Here is a 22,974-nt window from a genome sequence, read left to right on the forward strand (position 1 = left end):
ATCAGGCAACACTCAATAATACTTAGTATTGACAAACTTCAATAATACAGCCATACCATATTTGCAGGTAAATGAATGAAGTTAGAGAATAGCATGCAAAGCGAAGCAAGCCATTCCCAGAAAACCTAAGGCTGAATATTCTAATATATGGATGCTGATCCATTATGGGGTATTTGGGTGGGAGTGGGGAGAATGGAGGAACTTTGATTGGGCCAAGGGGAAGGAGTGAAAGGGAGGAGGCATGGGGGTAGGAAAGATGGTGGAATGAGACGAACTTCATTACCCTAGGTACATGTATGACTGTACATGTGGTGTGACTCTATCGTGTACAACCAGAGAAATGAAAAAATGTGGTACATTTATGAAAAATGAATCAAAAAGCTTTCTGTTGTCATGTATAACTGATTAGAGTAAATAAAACATTTTTAAAAAAGAATATTACAGAGCTACCAAGAAAATAAACATACTGGTTCATGTGCAAGTAAATAAAATTTCACACACACACACACACACTAATACAGCCATACCAAAACATTTTAAAAGATGTTATTATTTTCTTTTCTAGCTCTTAAAACCAGAATGACTACTCAGAAAAAAAAATTGGAATTTCTGAAAAATGTCAAAGTGATGAAAAAATTTTACTACTTTCCTCTTATCTAAAAGTATGCATGACAGTCCATTTTCTTTGTTCTTGATTTATTTTTTTGTGATTAACATGTCCTCAGTTTTCACATTATGTCCTTTTTTTTGCTCCAGGATCATATTTAGGATATCTCATTTAGTCATCATGTGTCCTTAGATTACTCCAGATCGTAACAATTTCACATATTTATCCACACATTTGTGAATGAATAAAGATAAGACATGTTTTAGACTGGTTTCCTAACTTTAAGAATGTGAACTTGGTGGATTTTTAAAAAAATGTTTTTAGCTGTAAGTGGACAACACCTTCATTTTGTTTATTTAGTTTTTTTTTTTTTCTTTATGTGGTACTGATCAAACCCAGTACTCCATGCATGCTAGGAAAGTGCTCTACCACTGAGCCACAATCCCAGCCTAACTTGGAGGATTTTTAACTATTATGGAGTAAATAAAAAAATGTGCAAATATCTGAGAATATCAAAATACTTCAATAAATTTTTAGCAGAATATTCCAACTAATCATTCCTAAAATATATATTCATACAAAAACAAAAAAAGCCCATGGATAAGAGCCTTCGAATTTGACAAAGAATCTTTATTAATTCTATTTTTACTTGTCCTTTTAAGTTTGATGGAGTAAAACTGTATGAGTTCTAAAAATAATACTGATTATTTCAAGTTAACACACTTAAAATTCATGGAATAAAAATTTAGTAACAAAAATGTCCGTATAAGTCATTATACTTACATATTTTACTTAGTAAAAGTAATGAAAGTTTGCTAACTAGGAAAGAATGCAAATAAAATTTGAAAAATAAATAAAAATGATTGCATTATTTCCTAGTTGAGAATTTGTAATATCCCTTAACTATAGAAACAAGGTTTCTTCTTGCTTCTCCAAAATCTCCCCTTTAAATTGAGAATACTTTATTCATCTGCCTACCTCATAGACTTAGTGAAATAAACTATGGTACAGAATAATATAACTTGTAGAGCAAGCCATGTTTCTGTAATATAATAAACAGTTTATGTGCTAATCATACATAGCCAAATATATATACCATATCTATCAGTTATAAGAATTAACTGCATTGTTATAGGTGATATTAATTATGAAATGTTCTATAAAACTATGAGTGAACTTTGGCAATATCATTATCTTTCTATTTCTAAAGTCAAAAAATTTCTTCCTAAAATCATCCATATTATTATTTTATTGTTTCAAAACTGAATAAGTGTTCTTATTTTAACAAAAACGTACTTGATGATTCTTACACACAAGACTGTTTTGAAGTTGCACTATTATACTTATTAAATGAATTAAATTTGCATGATATTTTAGTTCTCAGGTTGCTAAATACAATGACTTCTAGGTTTAATACAGGTTAGGTTAGTAGTGGTTGAGGAGAGGGTAAGGAAAAAAGAAGACAGAACTGAATTACTGCCTTGATATGATACAAGTTTTCAAGTTGTGTTTAAAAATGCTTGTTGACTTTTCCATTTTAAGAAACTTTTAACTTGGCAGGGACATGGTAGGACTCCCTGTGATGCTACCTTACAACTTTAATAATGTCAAATCAGACTAGAACATCATTTAAAAGCAAGAATAGGAATAATTTATTTCAATAGGAAAGAATAATTTTAAGGAGTCATAACAATAAGAATACAAGAGTACTAGAGAGATTAGTCAACAAAAATTTAAGAACTGAAATCTCCACCACAGAGTTGTGAAAACTTAGTTTTATCATATGATTTCTAAAAGTGAACTGTGTGCATATAATGCCCTCAAAGTCATGTGCCTTGCTTGATGGTTATATTGTATTCTTGACTTCTAGCCTGGTAAGCTATAACTGCAAGACTTTTAGAAAATTAAAAAACAATGGGGAAAAAGACATTAAAACACGGGCTGGGGATGTGGCTCAAGCGGTAGGCGCTCGCCTGGCATGCGTGTGGCCCAGGTTCGATCCTCAGCACCACATACCAACAAAGATGTTGTGTCCACCGAGAACTAAAAAATAAATATTAAAAATTCTCTCTCTCTCTCTCTCTCTCTCTCCTCTCTCACTCTCTCTTAAAAAAAAAAAAAAAAAAAAAAGACATTAAAACAATCCAAACTACAATCCAAACTCCTCTCAGGATAACTGCTGATAATAAGTTGCTGTATCATTTCTACTCTGCTTGTCTATTTTTTTGTTAAGATATTGCAGTTCTATATAGTTTAAACTTTTCCTCACCTAAGACTGTATCAGACTATGCCCACATTTATAATAATTCATCATTAACCTGATTTTCAATGTGGCATAAATTGTACATTTAGACTATTTATCTTTTTTTTTAAATTTGTTGTTGGACACAGTACCTTTATTTTATTTATTTATTTTTATGTGGTGCTGAGGATCGAAACCAGGGCCTTGCATGTGCTAGATAAGCACTCAACCGCTAAGCCACAACCCCAACCCCTACACTATTTATCTTAGATTGATTTTCTTCCTTTTTTTTTTTTTTTGCCCAGAAAAATTCCACATATACTTCTCTATCAACATTCATTTCTTTGGGAAATATAATAATGAGAAAGGGTCAAATGACCTGGATAGTCTACCCATCAATAAATAATGTGTATGTCTATCTCACAAAAGTTATCAAGACTGAGTATCATTGTTTTTTTTTTTAAAAAAAGGAAGCCACTTCAGCTATTTTAATGACCAATAACAGCACTTTTTCCAATAACAGCACTTCTTTGTCTCCATATTTTATAACATTTTAATCATGTTTTATTATTTAATTTGATAATTCTCCTATCCAAGTTCTTTAAATACCTATGCATTAAAGTGTTTTTTATTTTTTTCTAGCCTTTGTCATATATTAAATTCAGTATTTAGGAACTAGAACTCCTAATACTAACATAAGAGACTTACAACTAGGATCCGTACCACTATGAAGCAGATAGAAGCTGTCCTGTTTCCCAAAGCTTTAATTTTTCATTTCTCTATGTGATCCAGAGATTAAAGTTTGATGTCAACAACAACAACAAAAGATTTCTTTTAAATAATTATTCAAAGAGTTTACCTGTAACTCCTCAAAGTTAATGTAAAAAGCTACAGTGAACCTGCTGCTCACATCTGATTACTATTAGATTTCTAAAGAACACACAAATGAAAGGTCAAACTATTATTGAGACTATTTACCTTTAACAAAAAATTTCTTCTCTTCTACTTTAGTTTATAGAAAAATGATACTTTATAGTTTTTCATGTAAAAGGCAAAGAAATAGGTAAGGACAAACCAAAATAATTTCTAACCCATGTTCTGCTGTTTAATATTTGAAAATGAATCTAAAGCCAAAAAGTTTTCAGACAGACTGAAAACAGGATGACTCCTACTTATGAATCATTATTACTATTACATCATACTAAATGGAAATATACAAAACCTAGCAACAAAACAAAACTGAGAAAACATTCCTCCTACACTGTAAAATGTAAACACTGCCCACTAAATCAATAGGTTGATTTCACATACAACCTAACAGATGCACTAGCATTTAATATTCTTATTTATCTTCAAAACCAAACTCATAGTCTTCAAAGGAAATAGGTTTTGTCTTTATGACATCATTGTAGTTCTTCCTTAATATGACTTCAAAGGGTCCTCAAAACCTTCCCAAGTCTCAAATCCTATTTCCATTTACATTTATTTCTATCTGCATAGCAAATCAGTATCCCAAAGTCATCAAAACAGAGCTTCTCTGCTTAGAACCAGAATTAAAAACCAAATTAGGGAAAAGAAAAACAATAACATTAAGTACCCATTACATAATTAAATCCTGTGTTAGTTTTTAACAGAGTTGTTTTATAAATGTATTTAACTATAAGAGATGACATAGGATGGGTCCATAAACATGGGTGCTGAAATGTTCTCTAGTTTTCTGTTATCAGATTCTAAACAATCCCTAATCTCTTTCACCACCACCACCACCACCACCACCACCACCACCACCAATATTTTAATAAATTAATTAAAAAGAATAACCTGAGCAATTATCCTCTTACCTTGACTGAATAGCAAGATATATTGTACGACGAAATGAGACTAGATTAATTTCTGTTTTGTCATGGATAGTCACTTTCTGACCTGAAAGAAATTAAACATAACAATTACAAAATTAGAATAATAAATAAGAAATGAAAAGGTATCTTGATATAATATTTTTCAATACATTCACTTAGAGTCTCTTACACTTTAATAATAAAAATAATAATCCTTTCTACAGTGTAAATCAGTATTTACCTAATTAAAGGTAATAATACTTCAAGTCTGTTATCATATCATTGTTAGCATGTAGTCCAGAATCAATCGAGGAAAACTATTTTTATTTTTGAGTCACCTGTTCATTTAGATATTAGGGAAGACTGCATTCATGCTGCTATTATTTATAACTATAAATAATATTCTGATAATTTGGAAAAACTATAACTTACAGGCAAATATTAATTTTAATAAAATGCTTTGCAATCCTGACAAGCTGGATGGATCCACTATAAATATGTGCATTTGTCAAAATTGTCTGCTATTTAATACATGAAAATTTGCCTTATGCATATTTGTTGTTATCTGGACAGTCTTTCCATGTAAAACAAAGAAACTTTTAAAGTATAATGTAGTACACGGATAGTTAGATTATTTAAAGAGAATGCTGGAAAAATTAAATCTATTTTTGTAAAATATGTTATTGAAATAATTATACTGCAAGACAGAACTAAAATATATTATACTCCCTAAAAGAAAAAGATACTTTTAATATTTTCAAATAAATAATGCCTGTAAATAATGTCTGGTTTACATATAAATTCTAATAAATATTAACAGATTTAACCACAGTAAAGTTCCTACTTATTTTTCTATGAAATGATGTAATCAAAGGGAATAGGAAGAACATCATTCTGCTTCTGTACAAATATAGCTTTTGGTCTCCCCACTCTATTTTGCCAAAATGAATAGCAAATATCTAGTCATTCACATCTGTCACATTCTTGCCAGGGTTACATAAATCACATGCACTCCACATGAATATACCTTTTCTCTAGTTTCTAATATTATCGAAGACATAAAATGCAAAATTAAAATTATATTGCTAAAAACATGAATTTCCTTTTAGAGCATGATTTCTCAATCTTAGCAATGCTGGCATTTGAGGTTGTATTAATACTTTCTAGTGGAGGGCAGCCTTGTGACATAACTTATTTAACAATATTCCTAGTCTTCACCTACTAGAGGCAGTAGCATCATTGCTTTGTAGTATTATATTAGAATTAATTTAATTTTAGAGTATTCAACACTATTATTTAAATATGTTACAGCTTTACCTTCTTCATCTTCTTCTCCTTCCTCCTCTTCTTCCTCCTCCTCTTCACTACTTTCAGCATCCTGGTCTGTGTTTGAATCACTATCTCCTTCATCAAGAATTTCTATAAGACCAAATAAGTTTAAAAAAAAATTAATGAGCAAGTAATATACATATATCTCATTCTGAGACAATAATTCTAAGTTCATGGAAACCCATAGTGTTGTACCAGTTTACCGGCCAACAAAGATGATCCAAACCTGTGTCAATGTCCAAATGGTCAGAAAGCATTAGGAGTGATTTCACTAGACAGTGCCACACCAATTATTCTTCTGCTATATTAAAAAGTGGCCACAAATCAAGGAAGAGATGAAAAGAACAAAGAAAAAATACATGAAGGTTTCCAAATGAGCAGGAACCTTGAAAAATTTAGGAATGGAAGCTAGCATATGGAAGTCAAAGTATCTCATCACTAGCAAAAGGACAGTTTTTTATGAAAAAAATGAAAGCTTGATATAGAAAACAAGGTTTTAAGGTAACAATGTACTTGGGGAAAAAAAGGGAGAGGAAATAACTGTATAATTTCCTGCTCACTTTTAATAAATAAGATCTTTATTAAAATGTATATATAAAACTGAATGTTACAATCAAAGATTTTTTATGTATAAACTAAAACTGAAGTTTTAAGGCCTTTAAGATTTTATTAAGACAATCATTTTATTGCATTTGTAACTTCTTATGATACATCTCATATTTAATATTAAATGAAAATGACTTAAGAGACTAAAATCAATGTTAATAGTAAACAAATGACAAAAACTAAAATTCATATTTTGCCTAACAGTGCTATTAGTAGCCTGATCAAGATTTTACAAACCTAGACAATATTTCATATTTCTATTAAAATCAGTGAGCTTTTTAATACAATTTTGGAGCCAATTCATTTTTAGGAAAATGCTACCTCTTTTTTATTTAACTAAGCAATATAAATCAGAAACTACATATTTAATGTTAGTAGAGAACTCCATACTATGAAGAACAAATCACTTTACAAAAATGTGATGGGGTCATTCAGTTCTTATCTAAGTCTTAAGAATATTTCTAACAAATATGACTTCAAGAAATAAACTAAACTGTCTAGTTATTTATGCAACACAGCTCAGGCAGACTTTAAAAAGAAGAAACTATTTAATATTCAATAGTATGAAGACAGGCACTCCTGCTGTTTTCCCAAATGCTGAAAAACCTAAAACACAAGTACACCTGGGTCACTCTAAGGTGCTAATTACTAAAGCTGTGCTCACTTCCTGCTGTGGTCATTTTTTTTATGCCAGCTCTAGAACATTTTACAGAAGAATGAAGGTCAAATGAATTTTCTAATAGTTGACATCATCCTCTTCTCATTTCTCTACTTCAGAATTTACTTACTGAAATCACACAGGCAATGGCAATTGGATTTCATTAAATGAATAAAGCAGTGGTTTCAAAGAATAGTCTATGAATCTTTAGAGGTCTGCTGAGACCTTTCAGGTGGTCCGTGAGGTCAAAATTTTTCTCATAATAATACCAAGACATTACCTCCATTTTCACCATGCTGATACATGCAAAGATGATTCATAAGAACTGGGTTTAAAACTGCTGTAAGCTAAGAGCAAATCAAGGCACCAAACTGTACCAACAATCAATGCATTCTTTAGGGCCATACTTGCAGTAGGAAAAAAAAGGCTGTTTCACTTAAAAACTGTCTTTGACGAACAAGTAAAACATTAATTTTATTAAATCTCAGTCTTTGAGGATGTCTTTATCACTCTCTGAGCAACAAAATATTAAGTTCATATATAAACACTTCTGTTAAATCCAGATGCACAGAGGTGATGGTGATCTCAAGAATAAGAAACAGTGTGACTGAGTTGCAACATGAATTGCTACTTTCCTTTTTCCAGTTTTTCTTAAAAAAAATGGCCAACAAACTATAGTTGTTAGGTATTTGGCCATCAATTTCATAAATATAAATAAAATTACACTGTTACTTCAAGGAAAACAACTAACAATATCTGCCACCATGATAAAATTCAGAATTTCAAGAGAAAATTTTATTTCTGGAAAACCTATATCTATCCCTCTGAGCCTGGTCACTTCCCAATAACTGGACTTTCCTGCTGAGATAGGCAATAAATTAACAAGTGTGATTTCTTGATATTATATTAATTAATGTTAATTTGATTTTGATAATTTTAATCTGTTAACATTTAGAAGATGCTCATAACTCAGGAAATCAGTATCATTTTCCAAATGACCAATACAACAAGTTGCAAAATCATTTCTGGCTTAGAGACCTAGCTTACTGACATACCATACCAATGGTTTGTAATGTAACAGAAAATACACTGATACTATTTTTAGATTCCTATTAGGCTAGACACTAAATTTGGCAAAACACAAATATTCTATTCATCTCACTGAATTACTTTTATAAAATATTTCTATATATTTCTAATATAATAAATAACAATAAATATAACACACATAAACAGAAGCTCTTTAGAGTCAACGATATTTTTCAAGACTGCTAAGGGATCTTGAGATCAAAGAATTTGAGAACTGCTATAATAAATGAAAAAAACTACCTTTCCAGGTATTGGCCAACTGCCTAGACCCTAACAAAATAGAGAATTTCCAAGTTTAAAAAACAAAGAAATCATACCAGGTAAAACAGTTATAGGAAACAAACAAATAAACATACATTTGGTACCTCTACTGCAGGAAAAGAAGTTAAAAAAAAAAATGAAGGCTAAATGGGTTTATCAAGTTCTCCATGTTTAGAAACTAATAAGAGAAAAAAGGAATCTGGCCAGTGGCAGTGAAAAGCTCTCCAGAAATTAATATCTAAGCAAAGACCTGATTACTGTATCAGGTTTTTAGGATACTGCATAGAAATAGAAGGCTGTTTATACTTTTACCTTCCACTCTTAAGTAGGACTACAGCATAAGAATACAGGCAAAGAGAGAGTTCCATGTCTCTTCTTTCTTAAGAGCTTCCCTGAGAATGTTCTTCTCAAGTAAAACTCACAACTGAAGGGAAATAAACTCATAAAACTATTATATAAGTAGGCCTGGATATTAGTTTTAGGAAAATAATAATAGTAATATAGCTTATATATATTATATATATTCATAGTGTGAATACTTCTTCTGGGGCCACACAATGCTCACAAAAGCATTTCATTTATCATTCTACAAATGAGTAAGACTCATGCTTACATCAAACAAGTAACTTTTTTCAAGTCATGTGGCCAGTAATGTCAAAGAAACAAAAAAAAAAAATGCAAAATCTGTTCAGATTTAATGCTTACAATACACTAATGATGAATAACAATAATTATGAACTTATTAGGTAATAATCTCAGACTAATTTTATCAGGACATCAACCTGCTCTCAAGATGAAATAAAGTATAGCAGTTATATAATGCATACCAATTAACTGAATATCAAACTGGGGGGCACAGACTATAATTGGCAAAGAGGTTAAATAAAGACCACTGGTAATTTATGAATGTTTCTTAAGAGGGGTGAGACTTAAGGATTGAATACCTCATAAAGAGTGTAAGAAGAGACAATAAGATAAATGATTCAGAATTAAGCAATAATATGTTAACCAAATACTACAACAAAAAAGCAGTGAAGAGAACTGCTTCATAAGATCACAGATCTCACAGGATGAAGATCAGTGATCTATAAATATTCCTTTCTACCAAAATTATATAATACCTAAGTTGCTTCTACTTATCCAAAATAAATTTTTTAATAAAATTTTACATACCCTTCTTAATAGCTTTGTACTTGTCTTCATTCTCCATAAAATTAGGATCCATCTTGAAAACATCTTAAAAAAAGAAATTAAAAGTTAAATGTTTATTTTCTATATTTATATTTTTTGGGTGCCTCACTTCCCATTCCCCAACCCCCAGACTTACTAAGAACATCTTCTGGATTATAGTCATCCTCCAAAGGAAGCATATGGGTGAACTGATCATCTTCTTCAACCAAGTCAAGTCCTTCCAGGATAATAGGGTGATCCTTGAATCCATCCTTCCGTACAGCAAACATCACTTCAATCATATACTGAACTCTTTTATCAATTTCAGATTCATGCAGAATGTTTCGAAGGCGTTCAAAGATAGCTTAAGTTACACAGGAAAAAAAAAAAAAAGAGCAAAATAAGCAATAAATAGTATGATTCTGAAAAAAAAAAAATACATTGTATATACAAACCAAGAATATACACTTACCATTGATACCTCTTGGTGACACTTGTGTTAATTTGAGGCCACATTCTTTGAGAAAACCAATGGCTACTTCGACACTATCATCTGTTGGTCTTTCCAGGAGCAAAGTGAGCATCTCTAAGCATAAAACCTCATGTGCCTTAAAGAGAATGCAGAGATATAGGAGGAAAAAAAAAAAAAAAAAAAAAAAAAACGCTTTTACATATATTAGCCTACTATTAAAAATAATTTTTAAAAACCAGGATATGTTTCAACAATAATTATATTAAACACATGATGATACAATTTTTTTATCATTTTCATTTTTTACTTCTTAGGAATTTATAGATGATTGTTCTAAAATCTTAACATCAAATACAACTAAGTTAACTTTAGCAAATATTCTTTTTAGACATTCAGTACAAAAAATGCCATAGATAATCTCAAAACTCTAAGTGAAAAAACACATACTAATTTTTAATGAAATAATCTTTTCATAATCACTATAAGAAATAGGATTTTTGTTATAATACCTTTCTCTAGGATCATACTATTTATATTAATTTTTAATTCATTCTATAAATAATTGTTAAATAGTAAATAGTTCCCTAGTTACATGGATACTAATTTTACCACAAAATTAAATTAATGATTTCTGGTACACAATAAACTATAGTATTTACATGGGCCATGTTCAAAAATTAATATTTGTAAATAATGGCAGGGAGTGTATAAAAATCTACTGAATAGTTTGCTATGGAAAAAAACTAACTAGAAACACTGTTTGAAGTGCCATCCATATGCATTTATAAGACATGTTTTTTAAGATGGGGAAGGAACGAGACAAAGTCTCAAGTCAGAATATCCTTTTCACACTGTGTACAACATCAAAAATACATCCTGCTTTGTGGGGGAAGAGAAGAAGGAGGGTCAAACAGTGTTACATCAATGACAAGAATAGCTGGGAAGATGCAAAATATTTAATGTTCTAAGTATTTTACATTTTGTGGCAATGCCAAAAATTTCCAAAGTATAATACACATTCAAAAGAAGCATATCTCTGTAGTTACAGATATATAAAATTAAGTTTCCATGGTCTTCAGTAGCAAGTTATTCATGCAAAAATATAACAAGCAATTAGGTTAACATCTAAAAGATTTCAAAGAACGGAAAGACTTTCAGGTACACAAGAAATAATGTTAGAGAACTAAAATTAACTGTGGGCACTATTCACAATATCCAATGTAGGAAATCAGTATAGGTAACCATCAAATGAATGGATCAAGAAAATATGACAGACATACAAAATGGAATACTATTCAACCATTAAGAATGAAATCCTGTCATTTGTAAGAAAATGTTGATGGAAATGGAGGGCAGCATGTTAAATAAAATAAGACGGACATAGGAAGACAAATATTGCATATTTTCTCTTACATGTGGAAACTGGAAGAAAAAAAATCTGAAAGTAGAAAAGGAACTATTAGGGAACAGGAATGGAAAATGGAAGAGGGTAGAAGAAGGGGGGATAGAAATGATGTGAAACCCATTAATTTCTACAATCAATGTGTCAACAATTATAATAGAAGATTTTAAATAAAAATAAACTGAAAAGGAAAGAGCGTGACTTCAAAAATTTTCCTCTTATACACAGTAAAAATATAATATAGATCTAAAGAAAACCCTTGAATATGAACAAGAACAATTTTACCATTTTCAAGGTTAAATAGAAGCTAAATTGAAGCTATCAAGTAGCAGATGAAAATAAAATGAACAATAAAACTGAACAAAAAATACTATGAATTACATTTAAACAGATTAAAATTATTTGATCTACCATATTTTATAAATATCTGTTTATTTACAGGGACTAGAGATTTTTTAAGAATACATTTATTAGGTTCCAATGGATAGTACAGAGAGAGAAGAGAATAAAATGATTTGCATTTCAAAACATTAAAATTATTAAATCTCCTATATTTTATAAACTGATTAAAAATATATGGTTACAGATATGTAGTTGCTGCAGGTTATCAAGTTTTGTGTAGAATGTCAGATATTTATTAGGTTTTCATGAACACCAGGCACAAAGAAAGGAGAGGAGGAGATACCAACTTTACTGTTTTAGAAAATGATTAATTCTTTGAAATAACAGCAGTTATGTGTATATATGTATATGTGTGTGTGTGTGTATATATATATATATATATATATATATATATGTATGTATAGTATTAAGTGAGATCAATTTGACAAAGTAGTTAAAAGTATTGATTCATCTTTATTAAAAAATATTAAATGCATTTATTGCAGTTTAGAAATTAAAATATCATCCAAGGTATTTAATCTCAAGGACTACAATCAAAACAAAATCAGATGTATTACCTGGTATTAAGACCATGGTCTAATGCCACTAAACATGACCAAGTTTTGAAGATAATTACTTACCACATTTTGGTTAATAAGATGTGCCACGAATTTTGAAGCAGTCAGACAAAGTTGCTGAAAAGTGAAAGTAGACACAAAGTTAATCTATAAAAAACAATTTTCATTTATCTATAAAATCTGTAGTCTGTGAAGACACTCTTAAGATATTTAACACACAAGGATAACTACCATTATCAAAATGGCGATATTACCAAAAGTTCTCTATAGGTTTAATGCAATGCCAATCAAAATCCCAACGGCATTTCTTGTAGAAATAGATAAAGCAATCATGAAATTCATATGGAAAAATAAAAGACCCAGAATAGCAAAAGCAATTCTAAGCAGGAAGTGTGAATCAGGCGGTATAGCGATACCAGATTTCAAACTATATTACAGAGCAATAGTGACAAAAACGGCATGGTACTGGTACCAAAACAGGCGGGTGGTCCAATGGTATAGAATAGAGGACACAGAGACTAATCCACAAAGTTACAACTATCTTATATTTGATAAAGGGGCTAAAAGCATGCAATGGAGGAAGGATAGCATCTTCAACAAATGGTGTTGGGAAAACTGGAAATACATATGCAACAAAATGAAACTGAATCCCTTTCTCTCGCCATGCACAAAAGTTAGCTCAAAATGGATCAAAGAGCTTGATATCAAATCAGAGACTCTGCGTCTGATAGAAGAAAAAGTTGGCTCCGATCTACATATTGTGGGGTCGGGCTCCAAATTCCTTAATAGGACACCCATAGCACAAGAGTTAATAACAAGAATCAACAAATGGGACAAAACTAAAAAGTTTTTTCTCAGCAAGAGAAACAATAAGAGAGGTAAATAGAGAGCCTACATCCTGGGAACAAATTTTTACTCCTCACACTTCAGATAGAGCCCTAATATCCAGAGTATACAAAGAACTCAAAAAATTAGACAATAAGATAACAAATAACCCAATCAACAAATGGGCCAAGAACCTGAACAGACACTTCTCAGAGGAGGACATACAATCAATCAACAAGTACATGAAAAAATGCTCACCATCTCTAGCAGTCAGAGAAATGCAAATCAAAACCACCCTAAGATACCATCTCACTCCAGTAAGATTGGCAGCCACTATGAAGTCAAACAACAACAAGTGCTGGCGAGGATGTGGAGAAAAGGGTACTCTTGTACATTGCTGGTGGGACTGCAAATTGGTGCGGCCAATTTGGAAAGCAGTTTGGAGATTCCTGGGAAAGCTGGGAATGGAACCACCATTTGACCCAGCTATTGCCCTTCTCGGACTATTCCCTGAAGACCTTAAAAGAGCATGCTTCAGGGATACTGCCACATCTATGTTCATAGCAGCACAATTCACAATAGCTAGACTGTGGAACCAACCCAGATGCCCTTCAATAGATGAATGGATAAAAAAAAATGTGGCATTTATACACCATGGAATATTACGCAGCACTAAAAAATGACAAAATCATGGAATTTGCAGGGAAATGGATGGCACTAGAGCAGATTATGCTTAGTAAAGCTAGCCAATCCCTAAAATACAAATACCAAATGTCTTCTTTGATATAATGAGAGCAACTATGAACAGCAGGGAGGAAGAGCAGGAAGAAAAGATTAACATTAAACAGAGACATGAGATGGGAGGGAAAGGGAGAGAAAAGGGAAATTGCATGGAAATGAAGGGAGACCCTCATTGCTATACAAAATTACATATAAGAGGTTGTGAGGGGAATGGGAAAATAAACAAGGAGAGAAATGAATTACAGTAGATGGGGTAGAGAGAGAAGATGTGAGGGAAGGGGAGGGGATAGTAGGGGATAGGAAAGGTAGCAGAATACAACAATTACTAATAGGGCATTATATAAAATTGTGGATGTGTAACCGACGTGATTCTGCAATCTGCATTTGGGGTAAAACTGGGAGTTCATAACCCACTTCAATCTAATGTATGAAATATGATATGTCAAGAGCTTTGTAATGTTGTGAACAACCAATAAAAAAAAATAAAAAAATTTTAAAAAAAAGGATAATTTTTATGTGAAAGTAATATATGTGAAACACTGCCATTACTGGCAAGTTACAAGTCAGGAATTATAGCCATCATTTTTGTGACTCATAATTAGTGGTCAGAAACATTTAATAGAACCAAAAAAGTTCTCATGAAATATTGTCTTTAAAAAGCACTCCTGGGGGCTGGGGATGTGGCTCAAGCGGTAGCGCGCCCGTCTAGCATGCACGCGGCCCGGGTTCGATCCTCAGCACCACATACCAACAAAGATGTTGTGTCTGCCGAAAACTAAGAAATAAAATGTTAAAATTCTCTCTCTCTCTCTCTCTCTCCTCACTCTCTCTTTTAAAAAAAAAAAAATAAATAAAAAGCACTCCTATAATCAGCATTGTTTATTTTTGATCCTGGTTTATTAGACTCTCTATGTGACAGTCTATTTACAAGCCATCCATACATACCTTATCATTTCTTCTATAGCCTTTTCGAAAATTAAGAATTAACCTCTTGAGGATTAATTCTCCAATTTGTGGAAATTTTGAGTTGATTATTGCCACCAATGCTGCATAAACATGGGTGAAGATTGGAGAAGCACTCTGGGCTTGCAAAACAGATCTGGACAGGAGTCCTCTGTTTAAAAAAAAATAAAAATGAGTAATGAAAAAAAATCAATTAATTAGGAAACAAATACTTAACATTCAGTAATATTATTCCTTTGTAAATAATCCTAAAAGCTTAATCAGGACTACTTTCTCACCACTTTACCTAGAAAATGAGTATGTCTTATTAATAAATATAAATGCCTTTGAAAAAACAGAACTTGAATTTGTACTTTTGTAAAACAGAGAGATTTTACTGCAACTTCTCTCAAAACTTTCTAAATGTAATACTTCTTTTCCTGAATTTGTTACAAATAAAAAATCATCAACTTGAGAATTTTAAAGTTCAAAAAAAATAATTTAACATTTTTAAAAACATGATTTAAAAAATGACCTGTGTAAAAAGTACAAAGTTGATGTATATAAAGTTTCCAATATGGGTCCATATTTATGCAAAGTAATATTGTGATTAAAAACAAATTTGAGTTGTTTAGAATTTTAAGTCTAATTTATTGGAGTAAAAATGAAGATTTGGAATACTGCTATCAAAGAAAAAGACACAATAAAAGCACTGCAAGATTAATTTGAAAACAATGACAGTACAATAAAAACTCACTGAAATGAAATTCCCTGAAATTGTCATGGTATTATGTGCATCTGAGGAGGAACAGAAAAGATGCAAAGTGGGTAACTGAAGTTATTTTTGGTACTATAAAGACAAATAATTATGGGATTGCCAAAGGCTAGGGGAATAAATGTCTTACTTGTTAGCAGGTTTATATATCAGAACTGAATCATTAAAACAGAAAATAAAAGAACCCAGCTTACAATCTAGAAAGACCTTAAGCAATCCATGAACTTCTTTAAGTCTACTTATTTTCTAAGATGGGAAGAGCTCCACCAAAATCTGTTAGAATAAACTTAGTATAAAGTTGAAGGATACAAAACCAACACACAAAACTTAGCATTTCTATATGTTAACAATGAATTACCCTAAAGAATTTTAAGAAAATAATCCTAATTTTAAGGACTACCAAAAAAAGGGGGAAGTGGGCTGGGGTTGTGGCTCAGCGGTAGAACGCTTGCCTCGCACGTGTGAGGAACTGGGTTCAATCCTCAGCACCACATAAAAATAAATAAGCAAAAAAAGGGGGAAAAAAAAAAACCCACACACAAGTTAGGAATAAATTTAACCAAGGAAGTGAAAGATCTTTACTGAACCTATGTTATCACTATCAAAAGAAACTGAAGATATAAATAAATGGAAAGACAGTCCATGTTCATGGATTGAAAGAATGAATGGTATAAAGTGCTTCCACTTTCCAAAGCAACTTATAAATTTAATGCAATCCCTATCAAAATTCCAATGACTTTTTTTTTTGTGGGTGTGTGGGGTGCTGGGGATTGAACTCAGGGCTTTGTGCATGCAAGCACTCTACCAACTGAGTTATATCCCCAGTCTCCTCTCAATGACTTACTTTTTTTCCCACAGAAATAGAAAATACAAACCTGACCATTCATATGGAACCACAAAAGACCTCAAGTACCCAAAGAAATCTTTAGCAAAACAACAAAGAGACATCACTACCCAATAATAAAATTTACTACAAAGCTATAGTAATCAAAATAGCATGGTACTGAAATAAACAGAACAGAGACCAACAGAGAACAGAACAGTGAGCTCAGAACAATACACATTTACAGTCAAAGAATTTTTGACAAAAGGTGGTAAAATGCATAATAGGGAAAAGATAGTCTCTTTAGTAGATAGAGCTGGTAAAACTAGATATTTAAATGCAGAAGTATAAAAACAGACCCAAACCTTATAACATATTAAAGAAAAATCAACTCAAAATGGCTTAAAGACTTATATAAGACCAAAAATACTCCTGAGGGAAAGCTCCATGGCACTGCTCTGGGTGATGATTTTTCTTAATAAGACCCCCAAAGCACAGGTAACAAAAGCAAAAATAGATCAATAAAACTGCATCAATCTAAAAAAGCTTCTGCATAGCAAAGAAAATAATCAATAAAGTCAAGAGACAACCTAGAAGATGGGGGGAAATATCTGTAAACCATCAACTCATCAGGGGCTAATATCCAAAATAAATAAGGAACTCAAATCAATCATAAAAAAGCACAGAACTCGTTTTTAAAAATGGACAAAGGACCTGAATAGACATTCTCAAGAGAAAACATACACATGGCCAAAAGATAAATGAGATGTTTAACATTACCAATCGTCAGGGAAATGCAAATTAAGAATATAATGAGATATCACCTGACATCTGTTGGAATGGCTGTTCTAAGAAAGACAAAAGATAAGTGTTGCCAAAGCCTTCAGAAGAGGGAACTCTTGTAAATTGTTATTGGGAATGTAAAATAGTCTAGCCAGAAAAAAGTATGGAGGTTCTCCCAAAAAATGAAAAATGGAACTACCATATGATTTGACATTCCCCACTACAAAGAATACGTAAACATTATGTCAAAGATATATCTGCATTCCCACATTCATGGTAGCATTATTTACAATAGCCAAGATGTCTATGATGAATAGACAGGAAAAGATGGTGTGTATACATATATACACATACATATGTGTACATCATACACATACACACTCACACATAATGAAATACTACTCAGTCTTAAGAAAGAAGACAATCCTATCATTTTAACAACATGAATCAATCAAGAGGACATTAATAAAAAGAGACAGAAGTCAGGCACAGAAGGACAAATACGATGTGAACTCACTTATATGTGGAATCTAAAAAAGTGGCACTCATAGAAATAGAATAAAATGGTGGTTTCCAGAGACTGGAGGTAGAAAGATCAAGGAGATGAACATATACAAAATTTTGGTCAGACAGAAGGAATAAATTCAAGAAAACTACTATATATTAAAGTGACTATAGTTAATAATAATGTATAATTGCAAATTACTAAGAGTAGATTTTACATGTTCTCACTACAAAAAAAGGTAACTAAGGTGGGCTGGGTATATAGCTCAGCTGGTAGAATGCTTGCCTCTCCTGCACAAGACCCTCGGTTCAATCCCTAGCCCTATGAAAGAAAAAAAAAAGGAACTAATGCATATGTTAAATACGCTGATGTAGCCATTTCACAATATATACATTAAAACATTGTCGTTTGTGACAAATACAATTTCTACCTGTTGACTAAAAAAAAAAGAAAAAAAAAGAAATTAAACTGGCTTGAGGTAGTATGTTGTAATATTCATTATTCTCAGGAGTTTAAATTATTGAAGACATTCAGTAAACAAACATTTGTGCAGAAATCATGTAATACAAAAGTTTCTCAAAAAAGAAAAAATTCCATAAGACCTTTAACAGTGGGGTATAAGTAATTTTTTAGTAGCTTATATTTTTATAAGAGCTGTACTTTTTTTTTTTTTTTTTTGGTACTGAGATTGAACCCAGGGGTGCTTAACCACTGAACCACATCCCCAGTCCTTTTTATTTTACTTTTTTTAATTTTGAGGCAGGATCTCACTAAATTGCTGAGGCTGGCCTTGAACTTGCAATCCTCCACCCTCAGCTTCTTGAGCCCCTGGGATTAAAGGTATGAACCACTGTGCTCAGTAAGAACTATATTTTAATTAAATATTTTCAACTACTATTAAAATGAATCAGCATAATACACCGATAATTATGGGACATAACAGATATTATGTTCCTTTGAAAAAATTACTATGAAATACTACAAATAAAATAATTAACTTACCTTCCTCTAACTATATTTTCCTGAAGAAGCTCTTGAATAATAATACTTATATTAGAAATGTTGACTTTATTGATAAGACCATTGATTGACTTCTTTAGGGCCTCCCAGCTCATCCTTTGGTATGCTAAGCTAAAAAGAATTTCAATAAAAATTAAAACTTTGTCAACAATTACAATAGCAACAGGCTATTAAGTAGTTTTTCATTAACACTGTTTTCACAAAATGAGTTTTAAGTATAGTAAAAAATATATTCATAGGATTAAACAGATTATATTAAATCATATTTGATTTACTGTATATATAATACCAAACTACAAACCATTTCCCTTCAGTATATGGTAAGATTATGTAAAAATATGTAAGGATATTTTGTTCTTATGTCCATGTTCACTAAAAAAACCCAATTTTTTAGTGAAATTCAATGCCTGCTTATTTTGTATTATATTGCTTCACTTAAACTTGTCTTTTGTGGAAACCTTTTAAAATAAATGCAATTTGAAACCACAATAAAAATAACCCAAATAGAGGCCACAGAAAGGAAATTTTATTATGACTCTACCCATAAAAGTATCAGAGAGATAACAAAATTAAATGTTTTAATTAAAAAAAAAATGGTAATAATTACAGAAAAAGGGAAAGTCACATGGAACACTGTTCTAAGGATTTTAAAGACTACATCTGCTGAGGCAGTAGTCCTACAGCTATATACACCAGCTAAATGATAGATAGCTACAGACTTTCAATTATTTAGCCCCAAAGGTTTCATTAGGTTAAACTAAAATTTATAATATCTTAACTTTTAAAACTTTAAAATTCTACAGATTTTATAACTATTATCTGGAATTTGATTCCAGCTGCAGAAAGTCTTAACCTTTTTCCTTCCAGACTGTTCTCTGGAAGTCTGATGAAGACAGAGGCGTCTAGAAATATAGAATTACAAAGAATATTGAAATATAGTCTTTAAAACATAGAAAATTTAAGTTTGATATAGTAATCTATGAGCTCCCTAACACATTCAATAATAAGAAGTGACAGTAGGCCAAATAACAACTTTTGTCATAGCCCAAAACCATATTAAAGATATCTGCAACAGACTGTTAAGGTTATAGTCTGTGGCCTATATTCCTAACAGAAAGAAACATTAAATTTTAGTGAGATTAGTAATAAAAATTCAACTTTTTTCCATTCACATTCATGGATTGATTGCCTATCCATTGACCTTTTGAAATTCTACATGAAAAATCCGCTTGAAGTAGTATACCAAAGAGGGTAAAAAATGGTGCCTGATGAGCAAGAATATTTAATCAGTGACTGTTTAAATTATCAGTAGATGGTAAGGCTAGAAGACAGACTGACTTGCAGTTCATCTAATTTTTGTTTCTAAGTTCTCTACATCTACCCTCTACTGCCTGCTCCCCAAGTGTAATACTTCCCCTGTCCCACAACTCCAACCCTTTTGTATGCCCTATTTCTAGAGAAATGAGACCTGTGGCTCAACAACTAGCTGAATCAACAAGATACTCCTGGTATCTAATTACAACCTCTCCCATTAAACCAATCAAAAAATTATATCAAGTATTATTATATTTCCTAAGTAGGAAGCCTTCAATTCACCCAATTATTTACTGAAACAAAAGACTAAGACTTCAGACTTCTCTTCAGATATGTAATTCTCATTGTCCCCTTTTCAGCCCTGAATAGACTTCAACTGTAAAAGTACTTTCAAGGAATCTTCTTAAAGTTGCATATAGTGCTGATTCTCCCCTTCGTACTGTACTTATAGGGAAGCAAGACTTAGATGAACAATGATGTTTCTAGTCTTTCACAATGAGGATAAAAAGCATTGGAGTGAACTAGAGAAAGTGAATACTTTTCATTAATACTGCCCCTTCTGCCTTCTGCAAGAGAATGCCTAGATAATCATTAAGCTCCCATTAATAAGCCATCCCCAAATTCCTCCTCAATAGTCCAAATACGACAACCACACCTGAAATATGGCACACAAAGAGGAATTTGTTGGTTTGAATTTTATGTCATTTAATACTCCTTTCTAGTTCTTAAGGTTTTAATTTATTTCACAATCTTCATGGGTTTATTTTATGTGACATTTCTATTTTAAGCTAATTGAAATACTTTATATTTTATTTATCTAAGCCTCTCAAGTATTTTGCAAGTTGTCATTAAGACACACATGAAAAGGTATAGGGACATTCCTTGTTGGTTCACCTTGAATCTGTTTTTCTTAAAAGTGTGGCTACATTTTAACCTAATTTTTTTACTAACTTCCTGGCAACTGAGTTATGACTTCATTACGGGACCATACTTTTCCAATTACCATCTCATTCCACTGGAGAAAAAGTCTTGAAAACTTAGCTGTATTTTCCTAAAACACTTTTCACCATTTCAATTACTGTGAAAAGGGAGGGGTATTTCTGTATAAATGTTCACATATGAATTTTGTTTGTTTACCTTTGAGTAACAGAAAAAATAGTCTATTATAGTCTAAATAAAAGCAAGAAAAGGAGAAAACTGTCATCTTCATAGATTTATAGAGGGATTGGAAAACTATATCCCTAAGCCAAAAGCTGTCCACTTCTTTTTGTAAATAAAGTTTTATTGGAACATGTCTACACTCATTTGTTTACATATTACCTATGACAGTTTTCAAATTATAATGATGTTAAATAGCTACAATACAGACAGAATGACACACAACCTAAAATATTTGTCCTGTGGTGTTTTATAGGTTTGCTGACTCCTGGTTTAATACAACTCAAAAGATTCATTTTAGATCAAACTATCAGTGGTATTCTTGATTATATATAAAAAAATGTACACAACCACAGTTTTAAAAAATATTAAAATAAAAGATGAATAACTTTTTCTCAAAATTTTAAATTAATTAATTAAAAAATAATAAAGTTATGAATTAATATCCAGGTAAATTATACATAATGTTCTTGTTCAGCGTGTGGAGTAAAGAAGAAAAAAGGTCTCTAATTTGAGATCTCTATTGTTGTGGACCAATGCAAAGTCTCAATAACCAAGGTCAACTAGATCATGGTTGATTTTTTGACATATCACTGCCTGGGCAGACCTAGTATCTCAACATACCTGTTCTTATCTGTAATCTGTTCTTGCATCATCCTGAGCTTCGCAGGAGGAATATATGCTCCACCAGTGCGAGTAAGAAGAGGGTCCAATTCATCCTTCTTCTTCTTTGCAGTAGGTTCATCCTGGGAAGAACTCTGGATTACTGATGGTTCTGGGCTTCTTCTCCCAGGAGATGGGGATTTTCGGGACCTTTTCCGATCCATATCTCTTTCTCTCTCTCTGCGTTTTTCTCGATCCCTGCTTCTGTTTAAAAAAAATAATATATATATATATTATATTTTATATATTTTCTATATATAAAAGTGGTTTAGGATGGTGAATTATGCTTCACAGAGAAAATGTAACTTATATTAGGGCTTCAAAGGCATCACAGTATTTAGACTGGGAGTATGTGGGGAAGGAGGACAGAAAGAAGGAGAATGACATCTGCAACTGGTAGAAGAGAGAATAACAACTGAATAACTGAGCATGAATATTAAAGATAGAATGGGAAGACCAATAAACAATAAAGAATCATCATGATAATAGTTTGAAAGATGAGTTTGAGTCAGATTATGAAACCTTAAAGACAACCAAGTTTTTTATATTGGAGATGAAGAGGAATCATGAAAAGCTTCCGAGTGAGAGTGTGACATGAAAAAAAGACAACAAACTGGCGTATGGTATATATGATAAGCTGGATAAAGAAAACTCAGTTTTATTTTCAATAATGGTAAATTTAAGTGTAAGATTGCTAAAAAAAAAAGTAATACTTGAAATTGCTCCTTGATAGAATTCATATTTTTATTAGAAACTTCAAAAGCATCTGATTGTTTGAGGCAATGTGGGGAA

At 31.6% G+C, this 22,974-nt stretch overlaps 1 protein-coding gene across 2 annotated transcripts in view; it reads right to left on the minus strand.

The window, feature by feature from the left end:
* Window positions 1–22,974, minus strand: part of Cwc22 (CWC22 spliceosome associated protein) — a 59,152-nt gene that overhangs the window by 14,808 nt on the left and 21,370 nt on the right. For both annotated transcript variants that reach the window (XM_026392037.2, XM_026392036.2), the window contains exons 5-13: window positions 22,144–22,386; window positions 19,030–19,158; window positions 15,145–15,313; window positions 12,697–12,750; window positions 10,273–10,408; window positions 9,958–10,164; window positions 9,804–9,866; window positions 6,005–6,106; window positions 4,691–4,772 (exon numbers count right to left, since the gene is read on the minus strand). In XM_026392037.2, coding sequence (XP_026247822.1) covers window positions 4,691–4,772; window positions 6,005–6,106; window positions 9,804–9,866; window positions 9,958–10,164; window positions 10,273–10,408; window positions 12,697–12,750; window positions 15,145–15,313; window positions 19,030–19,158; window positions 22,144–22,386 — 1,185 coding nt within the window. The remainder of the gene's footprint in view (window positions 1–4,690; window positions 4,773–6,004; window positions 6,107–9,803; window positions 9,867–9,957; window positions 10,165–10,272; window positions 10,409–12,696; window positions 12,751–15,144; window positions 15,314–19,029; window positions 19,159–22,143; window positions 22,387–22,974) is intronic.

This window comes from Urocitellus parryii, chromosome 1, assembly GCF_045843805.1.
Source record: "Urocitellus parryii isolate mUroPar1 chromosome 1, mUroPar1.hap1, whole genome shotgun sequence".
Lineage (NCBI taxonomy): Eukaryota > Metazoa > Chordata > Mammalia > Rodentia > Sciuridae > Urocitellus > Urocitellus parryii.